Below are 12,087 nucleotides of genomic sequence, written 5' to 3'. Positions count from 1 at the left end.
AGTTGTTAGGTAGCTCTGATAATCTGACAAGTACAAACCACCTACACAGTCTCTCAAATAAGGAATTTCAAGAAGAAATATAGAAGATTCTCAAAGAACTCAAAGAAACCATGAAAGGAATGAAACAAAACACAACCAAAATTCAAGGAAATATGAAAACATAAATGAGAAAATTTTAAACTGAAAAAATACAGCTGAAAAACTTGGTAGGTGAAATAAAAAACTCACTGGAAGGCCTCACCAGAAGAGTAATAGCTGCTGAGGACAAAATATTGAGCTGGAAGATCAGTTGCATAACAACTCAATACAACAGAAGAGGTTGGAAAAGAGTCTTAAAATAAATTACCAGGCAATGAATAAAATCCTCAAAGAAAGTAAATGATAAAAATAGAAATCTGGGATAAATTCAACAGAAGTAACATAGGAATCTGTGGAGGGCTAGAGCAATAATACAGCAGTAGGGCGTTTGCCTTGCACATGCTAACCCAGGATGGACCTCAGTTTGATCCCCCAACACTTCCCATATGGTTCCCAAAACCAGGAGCGATTTCTGAGCATATAACCAGGAGTAACCCTAAACATCACTGCGTGTGGCCCAAAAAGAAAAAAAAAGAATCATTGGAATCCCAGACACCTAAGAAGAAAATCACCCCCCCCCAAATAAAAGAAAAGATAAAGGGGCTAGAGAGATAGCATGGAGGTAGGGTATTTGCCTTGCATGCAGAAGGATGGTGGTTCAAATCCAGGCATCTTATATGGTATTGCTATTGCCAGGAGCAATTTCTGAGTGTAGTAAGCCCTGAGCGCTGCTGGGTGTGACACACCCTCCCCCCCAAAAAAAAAGAAAAGAAAAGAAAAGAAAGAAAGAAATCACTAGTCAAGAGCATTATTACAAAGAAGTTCCCAGAGATAAAGAGTGCATGCAACCAAATTCTGAATGCCTGAAGAGACCAGCTAAAAGAAATCCAAAGAAAAGCACCCACAGTACATCTTAGTCACAATGATGAATTATACAAATAGAGACAGAATACTGAAGGCAGCAAGATAAAAAAAAAATAAAAGGGAGATTGCATGCCAAAAAAGCATCCATAAGATTTACAACAAATTTATCAAAAACAGCCCTCAAAGGGTGAATATAGTGATTGGGATATAGTGACAAAATTCAATGAAATGAATACTTTGCCAAGAATACTTCACCCAACAAGGCTTACATTAAAATTTGAAGGAAAAATATACATCTTCACAGATAAACAACAGCTCAGAAATTTTACAGATTCAAAACCATCCTTAAAGAAGTACTGAAGGATCTACTTTAATACAAGGCAGACCCAACAAACACACCAAATTCCTAAAAACGATGACACCTAATCCCATGACTATCATCTCTCTCACAGACAATGGACAAAATGCACCAATTAAGAGACATAGACTGGAAATAATGGATTTAAAACTTAATTCAAGGTATTTCTGCCTAGAAAAACAAACCTGAACAGAGCAAAAATACAATGAAAGTCAAAGGCTAGAGAACAAACATTCAAGGAAATAACTCCCTTAAAAAACTGGAGTGGCCATACTCATATCAGGCAACACAGAATTTAGATTGAAAAAGGTTATGAGACAGATATAAATCAAGCGGTATGTACACCAATAAACTCACTTATGTATACATATATAATATATATATACATATATGTAAATGCACCAAATTATGGGCCACAAAATACTTAAAACAATGATTGATAAACTTGAAGAAAGTCATCAGTAGCAACACATTAATAGTTGCAGACTACAATAACACCTGCCTGCTTTTCTTGATCAGTCAACTAGGCTAAATCTTAACAAAGATATATTGGTTCTGAATGAATAAATAGAAGATAGTGTTTAGAAGACATATACTACCAGGTAGTTGTGTGTGACTCCAAAAAACAATTAAAGCAAAAATTAAGGCTTAAGAGATAGTATGAATGGCTGATGCTTGTTTGCATACAGAAAGCACACTAAATTAGATTCCTCTCTTCATAGCCTTTTGAGTATCACAAACAATGACCGTCAAGTACTTAGCTGAGAATACTCTCTTGGTGTTGGCAGTTGTGATTTGTACCCAGAATTAATTAACTATAAAGATGTCTTTGAGTTAGCATAGTATTTTTTAATTAAAATAAAATTAATATAGGTTTTAATAGTACTCTCGTCATTGTAACATCCTAAATTGGAGACTATTACTTAAGAAAATTAACTGAGTAGAGGTAAAATTGTGCTAATTAAAGAAAAAGAAAAGATCAAATTAAATTAAATAATCAAAGAAAGAAAGAAAAGACCATGCTGTTGTATTCAATTTGATGACCATTAGGTTGTAACTTTATTGACTTTTTTTGTGTGTTACAAAGATTCCGTTATCATTAGATTCATATTATCTCAGAAAACATCTGTAAGTAGTAGATAAAATCAAAGATATTGCATGCAGAAAAATACCAGAAGAGAAGTTCTATATTTTCAAATCAAATAAATAGATGTTTCACAATGATTTGTTAAACTTCAGAATACTCATAAGAGTATAATATGCAACATTGGAAAAGCAAAATTTTTATGTCTCAAAGATTATAATTTTTCATATATTTTGTCTTTTGTTCTGGCTGTGAGAACAATTCTTAAATTTTTGAATTCTTGGGATTATTCCAAAATCATCACATATAAAAATATATAAGGATCCCACATTTGAATGTGAAAGATTGACAGACGATGGGCACAGCAACTCTGATCTTGAAAAAGATATATTATGGACAAATTGAAGAAATTTCTATTTCATGTAGAAATGAACAAAATTCCTGGAGCTGCATAAATGCATTAAAATTGGAAACTACTTAAGGAAAGTTTTAGATAAATCCACAGCTGAGAAAATAGCAAGATGTCCTCATGAACTTCCTATTGTGAACAAGATGCATAACAAGTCCCTTGCTAATTTTATGAGACAAAATATTCTGCTGGATGGATGACTGGCCTGTCCTCCCTGGCATTTTCCATGATCAAATTGACACAGGAGATCTTAAAAAAACAATCACTTGAAACTCGTTGGCCATAAATTATACAACTAGAGAAATAGAAACAAAAGGGTTTTATTCATATTTTCAACAATCTCTCCATTGGAAAGCACCTGTGCCCTTAAAATGCACAGAAAACTAAAATAGAACACAGATGCTTGGGGGCTTGTTTACTGCTACATTTTCCATTTTTGCCAAAAGGGTTCCCATGGGCATCATTGTACCAACAGTGTGAATTCTCTCCTCCTAGATGCACAGGCCTTCCTTCTGGCCTTTCCCCCAACCTCCTAATTTACTCAGATGATGGTCACCAATGAGACACTTCCTTTGTCTGGCTTGGATGACAGATGGCAGAGTTTCCATTGGGAGTGGCATTAATAGGACTCAGAGGAGCTTATGAGACTGAATTGAGAGGCTCTTTCTTTCCTGCATCAGTATATCACAATTTGATTCCTCCTTTTCACTTACTAGATAGGGAAAAAAGGACGAGGGCAGAAAAGATTGTCATGCACTTGCATTAGGCTTTTACTTTTAGGATAAGGACAAAGGATTTGGGATAAGAGCACTATTGTGGCATAAACACTATTTATCTCCTTTATTACTGAAGGAAAAATTTCCAGAAAAATTTACCACACTCTTAGAGATGATTTACTTTATAAACTGACACCCAGTTTATAAAATTAAAGCTTTTACACACTGCAGCAAACCATCTGTCAAGGGGAGTCCACAGATGCAACAATTCAAGTTATTTTTGACAAGGAGGAATAAAACTAGCTTGGAATCATGATTAAAAATACTCAAATACAAACTACATACATTTTAAATGTCAGTAAAAACTCATCAGTGTCAAATAACCTGCATATATGAAGCATTTCATTGGGAAAGAAATTCCTTTCCTTTCTTAAAATTTTTCTTTTCTTTTTTTTTTTTTGTGTGTTTTGTTTTGAAAGGCTACATCTGGTGACGCTCAGGGGTTACTCTTGGCTATGCACTCAGAAATCGGTCCTGGCTTGGAGGACCATATAGGACGCTGGGGGATTAAACGTTGGTCTGTCCTAGGCTAGCATGGGCAAGACAGACGCCTTACCACTTGCCCCACTGCTTCGGTCCCAACTTAAAATTTTTCTTGTTAGGAACTCATAAGGGTAGCATAAATAGAAAGTTTGCAAGAGAACCCTTTCTCAGGTTACTTAATGTATTTTTGAAATAAATAGAAAACATATAGATGGACAAAGGAAGAGCTTTATGTAAAAATAGTGAAGTTTATTGAGTGTATGTTTTAATACATTTAAAATGTCTTGAACATATGAATTAATTTCAAAATAATCCAATGAAATAAACAATATTAGAGTCCCCATCATTTCTAAAATGTTAAGGAGTTTGTCAGCAAAGTAAACCCACTATATCAAACTGTTTATATATTATAATGCTTTAGCATGATACCTATTTTCTAAATCACAGAGAAATGTTAGTCAAGGCAGCATTTAACCTAGAGTGACCCTGATATTCCTTGCCCAATTACTTCTGGTGCAGAATAAACATTAGCAGATAAAACAAAAGACTGAGCCATCCTGTTTCCAGAGTATAATTTCCTACACATGTTGTCAGCTCCTTCTGTGTTCATATCTATCTAATTTTTGTAATTGCAATACCTCTTTTTGGCCTCAGCTCTGAATTTTCTAACTCCTACTAGGGACTCCACCATATAGTTCTCACCTTACCACCCATTTCAACTGAATTTGCAAGCTTCCACTTGACTTTTGATTTTAACACTTGCATATGAAAATAAAGCAAAGCCAAAATCACAATTATTCTGACTACAGAAACTGTTTCTCAGCAGCAATAGTCCTCCAAGAGAAGAGTGGTCCTCTGACAGCTTCCATGATAGACACCCACAGAGCATGACAGAAGTGCAGTTTTCAGGCTTTATTTTTTAACATTAGCATCCAATTCTAAATATGAAACTGATACAACTTTTAAACAAATGCTCCTGGTCATGGTAATACACTCGATATTTTAAGAACATTGATACATATGGAAATTTTTATGCTTGATAACCTCAGAGATGATAAAATGTTTTGGCATGTTGAGACCTCCCTAAAAAAGAAACAATTTGGAGTTATTGAACAAGTCAGCACTCCACTTACAGTGCACTTGGAAATGTGTAGACTCCTAACTACTGAGTATATTAAAATATAATATATAGTATCCTTATTCTAGAAATTTTACCTAAGTTTCACTAGAAATAGTTAAGTAGTTTTCTTATAAAGTCAAATAAAAATTATTCACAGAAGACTGGATACTACTGATCCCTTCCTTACTTCCTTCTATTCTTCCTTCCTTCTTTCCTTTCTCCTTTCCTTCCTTCCTTCCTTCCTTCCTTCCTTCCTTCCTTCCTTCCTTCTTTCCTTCCTTTCTTCCTTCTTTCCTTTCTCCTTTCCTTCCTTCCTTCCTTCTTTCCTTCCTTCCTTTCCTTCCTTCCATCTTCCTTCCTTCTTTCCTTCCTTCCTTTCCTTCCTTCCATCTTCCTTCCTTCCTTTCCTTCCTTCCATCTTCCTTCCTTCCTTCCTTCTTTCCTTCCTTCCTCCCTTCCCTCTTTCTTCCTTCCTTTCCTTCCTTCCTTCCTTCCTTTCTTCCTTCCATCCTTCTTTCCTTCCTTCCTTCCTTCCCCTCCTTCCTTCCATCCTTCTTTCCTTCCTTCCATCCTTCATTCCTTCTTTTCCTTCCTTCCTTCTTTCCTTCCTACCTTTCCTTCCTTCCATCTTCCTTCCTTCCTTTCTTCCTTTCCCTTCCTTTCTTTCTTTCCTTTCCTTCCTTCCTTCCTTCCTTCCTTTTCTTCCTTCCTTCCTTCCTTCCTTCCTTTCCTTTCCTTCCTTTTCTTCCTTCCTTCCTTCCTTCCTTTCCTTTCCTTCCTTTTCTTCCTTCCTTCCTTCCTTCCTTTCTTCCTTCCTTCATTCCTTTCCTTTCTTTCCTTCCTTCCTTCCATCCTTCCTTCTTCCTTCCTTCCTTCCTTCCTTCCTTCCTTCCTTCCTTCCTTCCTTCCTTCCTTCCTTCCTTCCTTCCTTCCTTCCTTCCTTCCTTCCTTCTCCATACTGTTTTATTAAGAAGGTATACATGTCATTTATAAATTTATTTTTTGCCAAATTGATGCTTATCTGTTTTTTTTTTTCAGTAGGAGAAATGGATCCTACCAAAAAAGTAGGTCTCTGGATCATTCAAACATTATATTTTTTTGTGCTTTGTTTAGGTTGACTTACCTATTATGTTATCAGTGGGTCCCTTCAAAAGATTATCTAGTTAAATTGCAAATTATAATTGATTTATTTCTATTGATCTGACTCATCAATTACATTGTATGTCTTCTGACTATGTTGTCTTGTATATAGAAGATACAGCTGACTTCAGTTATGTGGGAAGTAAAGGAAATATTAGCCTCAAGACTGCCTTCCTTTTTAACTCACCTCAGTCGCCTGAACAAATGTTTGGGAAGGTTGGTTTCGTAATGTTGTCGGTGAATAATTTCACAGTGTGGATACTTAACAGTCATCAGACTGTCCTAGAGTCCATGTAGTATACATTAAAATAGAGCTAGTCTCCATCATTCCAGTTCTTGGAGAATAATGGACTCAAGCTGGAATTGTTCGTTACAAAAAAGTAAAATTAGTTCTAACATTTGCATGTTTTTTTCAGCTATTCCACATGCTCCAATTATGTCCTCCTCATTCACCAAAAATAATTTATGTGAAATAAATAGCTTTATCAGAAAAATATATGGACAGATGAATGGATAAAGCAAATGAGAGAATTAAAGTGATAAGAAAGAAGAAATACATAGAGCCAGCAAGAGAAAGAATTATATATTCAAGAAATAACATAGGCCACATGCTTCTCCAGAGGGGAAAGATGTAAGAAAATCTCCAAGAAAAAAATGTGGATGGTACCAGGGGAAAGCAGTCTCATTTAGTGGGAAAAAAAGGGTCAGACCTAAATACCCAACCCAAAATCAATGAAATAAAATCAAGAGACCCAAACTACAAAAGCTATACACCAAAGGGGGCTGTTATACTAGCAGACCAGAGGGATATGGATGTATGGAATGCATGCTAGGAACAGAGGCAGAAGTCAACATTAGTGGTGGGTATTGCCCTAATTCACTCTTACAATAATAATTAAATAAATATGAAATGCTTTCCTAGAAAAACATTTTGTTCTTATTTTTACAAAACACCCAGCATTACTCAGGGGAATACTCCTGGCTCTGCACTCAAGATTTCTTCCTGGCAATGCTTAGGGGACCATATAAGACACCAAAGATTGAATCTAGGTTGGCTATATACAAGGCAAATGCTCTAAGAACTTTACTATTGCTCTAGCCCTAGAAAAATATTTTTATCATAGATATTGTGAGGCATATAAACATTCTAACACAAATAAGATTTACCCCCAAAATTCATATACCCTGATTTACTTTTAATTTAAATTTCAAAATTCTCAAAAGTCTTCTATACAAATCTAGGTTCCCTAAAGACAATATTTCTTCACCTTTGGCTTTTCAATAAGAAAGGAACACTCGTTAATAATTAACATTTAGGGGCCAGAGCCATAGCACAGTGGTGGGGCATTTGCCTTGGATACGCTGACCAAGGACAGACCTGAGTTTGATCCCCGGCTTCCCATATGGCCCCACAATCCAGGAGAGATTTCTGAGTGCATAGCTAGGAGTAACCTCTGAGCATCACCAAGTGTGCCCCCCCCCAAAAAAAAAAAACCAAACAAAATCAACATTCAACTGGAGAAGATTTTCCAAAGCCTGTTCTTTTACCTTTTCCCAGACTTACAGGATTAGAGCCATTGAATGGTTCCTACAATCTAAATATTTATAAAAATCTCCCAAGATGCTATAATCAGAGTAGTTTGGCCAACTTTATACTGTATTATAGTACTTACTGTAACACTTACTGTATTGTGTATTACTTTATATAACACATTACAATGTATTTCTATAAATCTGATTGACTTCATTTATATGAAATCTCTATTTAAAAATTGAAGCACTGTAGTATTATCTTGTTTTAAAATAATTGGAATAATATTTGGTGCAGCAAAGGTTTTAGGTGGGAGATAGGAGCCTTTATTTTTAAGCTTACACAGAAATTTAGGAACTTCTCATGTATGAACCCCTTCCAAAGCACAAGATATTTTGTTTAAAAATTTGTTTTAAATTTTTAGTTGTAATTTGTTTCATAGTAATAAATAGAGCACTTAAGTTATTTAATCATTGGGCACTGAACATGTGGACCTACCATTTTATAAATGACAGTATATATAATGAGGTCATGCTTAATATGCCAAAATTAAATACTGCTAACAGCTTGATTTTATTCTATTTTTTAAACATTGGTTTAAAATATTCTCCAAATAATTTTTATCTTTGTCTAAAACTGGGTATTTTTCTCTCAAGCAATACATTTTTAAACAGGGATTCTGACCAATAGAGACAATATTAGTGCCTTGATGGCTTAGGACAAGAACTGATAGCAAGAACAGATGGTTCAGGCAAAAGCCCACCCAAAGGGATATGATGATACTGTGTTTGATAGCTGTTTTAGAAGTTTAAGAATATAACATGCTGCAGAGATTAAGCAGGGACTCTGAAAACATACTATGTGACCTGAACTCAAATTGATTGATTTATCCAGTGAATTTAATAAATGGGCCTCATTCATTTTGAATAGGAAAGAAACCTGCTGCAGCTTCCCTATTCATGAGCTCATTCTCCAATTTAGGAAGGTTGGCTCATAACTGTCTTCAAGTTGGGAAGTGAAGATTTTTTTTTTTTTACAGTTACTCAGATGTTCAACATTTTCTGTGTTCAGGCTATTTTTATTCGACACCACAGGGGATAGTGTAAGCACAGATTTCTTCAGGGATTTTATTATAGAAGATGTGGGATCCTAGGCCATTGTCTTTAAAACAGACACATATACATATAAACAGCATTTCAACAGCTTGAGAGAAAATCTCTTTTATTATCATTTACTTATCTATTTGTAAAATGTCACTCCAGGAAGCCTGTTGTTTTCCTTTGTTTGTTTGTTTGATTTTTCTTTTATTTGAATGAGAATTACTGAAATGTCATGAAGGGATTTTTAATGCTCACATTGGAGTGTTTTCAAAAGGAGGTCATATCTAAAAATTAAATAAGTTGATGAGAAGCAACTGAGATAGACTAGAGCTCTGCCACCAAAGTAATTTTTAACCAAATGATGAGTGGTATAACTCCTAGAAGATAAGTGGCCTGAATGGAGGTCAAGGATACCTCGACTTTTGTTTTTGCATTAAAAAAATAAGAAATAGGATTGGTTTTACAATAATATACTAAGCATGGTGAAAGAGCAAGCTACTCAGTGAAAAATGCAAGATGTAGTGGTGTATAAGGGATGACAAAGATTACTAACTACCCATATCAATAATATGCCCTCTTTTTCTGATAATCCTATATGAAACTCTAGACTTGACACCAGCACTGACTCTGGGAAACCACCTTCTGTCTCTTTAAAAATGGGGCTTTCCAAGCAGTCATTGGCAATGGAAGGTGAGACAAGGTAATATTTTCCTTTCTTACATCTTGGTGGTGGAGAAATAAGAAGGCCCTCTTAGTATGTTGCCCATTCTTTTTACTTCTATCTGCTTGATGAATGTTGAAGGTGAGATAGTTAAAAAACAACTATTAAAAATAGAACAAAACACCAGGAATTTTTAAGTCAGTGTTTTTTAATGAGTTGGAACTGGAACAAGCTAGAAGATAGTGGAGCCCTAGAAATGTGTGTTTAAGGGAATAACAGCCTCTGAAACCTGAACCAACCTGAAGGCCTGAAGGCCTTTGACATAAGTCAAAGAAATCCAGAAGTCTACACACAATATCATTGAGGTGCAAAATTTCAGGTCAAGTTCACAAAGGCTTCTCCCTCCCTCCCTCCCTCCCTCCCTCCCTCCCTCCCTCCCTCCCTCCCTCCCTCCCTCCCTCCCTCCCTCCCTCCCTCCCTCTCTTTCTCCCTTCTTCCCTCCCTCCCTCCCTTCTTCCCTCTCCTCTCTCTCTCTCTCTCTCTCTCTCTCTCTCTGTCTCTCTCCACTCTCCTCTTTTTCTCTGTCTCTCTCTCTCTCCACACCCATTCTTCATATTCTCTCAATAAAACCATTTTTACTTCACTGCATATTTGCCAAGCACCAGATCTAAAAAGCCTGGGTAAGGTCTAGAACTGACTTCTCTTTCTGTGGGGTAAAGAAAGAGGATATGGAGTGCATGCTGGGAACAGTGGTAGAGGGAGGACAACATTGGTGTTGGGAATGCCCCTGATTAAATGTTGCTATGTAACTAAAATATTACTGTGAAAGATTTTAATCCACTTTGGTCAAAATAAAAATTAAAAAAAAAGGCAATTCCTCACTCCTGCCTGAGTCCATGGTTCCCTAAGAAATTGGATGGATGGCTTATTTCCCACACGGTGCAAGGGTTCATAACAGATTTTCATAGTCCTAAGTCTTCCAGGTGCCTAGGGTAACAGAGGTGGATAGAGAGAAGATGGAAGATTCCTATTGAGGCTACCACTACTCTCCTTCCCACTTCTTCCTACATAAAAGACCCAGAGGACTCCCACTGGCCACATTCTGTTGCCTAAAGTGATAAATAAAATAACATTTTAGTTATGTTTGCTTCTAAAATGTTAACATTTGTTTTAGTAGTCAACTTGAATCTAATTTGGAAGTCAATCTTGTTGAAAGTCATAACATACCTGTGATGTGAATACGATATTCCTCTTTAAAGATCTTCTGGAAGAAAGGAATCTTGAACTGCATGTGTGAAGTGTGTAACCCAGGGAGATTTACATCAACATCTCCCATGAAATGCGGAAATTCCCAGTCCTGTCAAGAAAAATATAAAAGGTGGTTATTTCTGACTTGTTTGGTTTCTAAAATACTGAAAGTTGACTTTATTTTTTCATAAACACCTATCTTAAAATCATGTCAATGTGACCAGATGTTAGACAGATCAATTTTATTTTGTGGTAGTTATTAGGAGGTAGCATGTTTGAAAATCAATATTAAGACATGAGTTATATTCTCAGATTTTCTTTTTAATGTGGTAATAAGAAATCAATATAGCATTGATTTGCACCTATATGTTTTTTTTATTTTTAGACTCTACCTTAAATTTTTAAAGGAAGTAATTTATAGTTTGTCAATACATGTTCAATGTTTCCTCTACTTTTAAAAATATAAATATTGGGGCCGGAGAGATAGCATGGAGGTAAGGCGTTTGCCTTTCATGCAGGAGGTCATCGGTTCGAATCCCGGCGCCCCATATGGTCCCCTGTGCCTGCCAGGAGCAATTTCTGAGCCTGGAGCCAGGAATAACCCCTGAGCACTGCCAGGTGTGACCCAAAAACCAAAAAAAAAATATATATATAAATATTGTAAATGTATATCTTGTGAAGACAAAGAGCTGATTCAGTTAACCAAGTTGTAGGATTCATATTAAGGAATTTTTATTAATGACATTTACCAACAACTGTAAATGTAAATGTTCTAAAGACCATTAGAATCTACATTAATATGAACACAATGTGAAGATTCAGAAATGCAAGTGCACATGATAAGTAATAGATTTATTCCCAAATTGTCATTAGTTATTTTCTGCTGTCAAGAAAAAAACAAGAGAGAAGCAGAATCCTCTCTCTCGTTAGATGCAAATGAAGATATTTTTTAGTTTATAAGCTGCTCTTGGGTTTTGGGTAGAAGCACCATTAAAAATTTATAACTCACATTTAAATAATGATAAATATAAAGGAGTATTTGATGCAATTTATGCATAGGCATCAATTATATGAATATGTATGAATATTCATATTTCAATCTTTTATTAAGACACAATTACTACACTGTTATTTAGCGAACATTAAAATATATTGGAAATAAAAATAATTTAATATTTCTAATATTTTTCAGTATGGAAATGTTAAAATTTTCTTTCATAACTACATAGGTAGCT

At 35.5% G+C, this 12,087-nt stretch overlaps 1 protein-coding gene across 1 annotated transcript in view; it reads right to left on the bottom strand.

Moving 5' to 3' along the window:
- Nucleotides 1–12,087, bottom strand: part of TMEM117 (transmembrane protein 117) — a 181,221-nt gene that overhangs the window by 11,292 nt on the left and 157,842 nt on the right. Inside the window, exon 4 of the mRNA XM_049783833.1 lies at nt 10,832–10,961. Within this exon, the coding sequence (XP_049639790.1) occupies nt 10,832–10,961 (130 nt within the window). The remainder of the gene's footprint in view (nt 1–10,831; nt 10,962–12,087) is intronic.

This window comes from Suncus etruscus, chromosome 11 (assembly GCF_024139225.1).
Source record: "Suncus etruscus isolate mSunEtr1 chromosome 11, mSunEtr1.pri.cur, whole genome shotgun sequence".
Classification (NCBI taxonomy): Eukaryota; Metazoa; Chordata; class Mammalia; order Eulipotyphla; family Soricidae; genus Suncus; species Suncus etruscus.
Note: the sequence above shows the minus strand (reverse complement) of the source record. Positions and strands in the feature narration are given on the sequence as shown.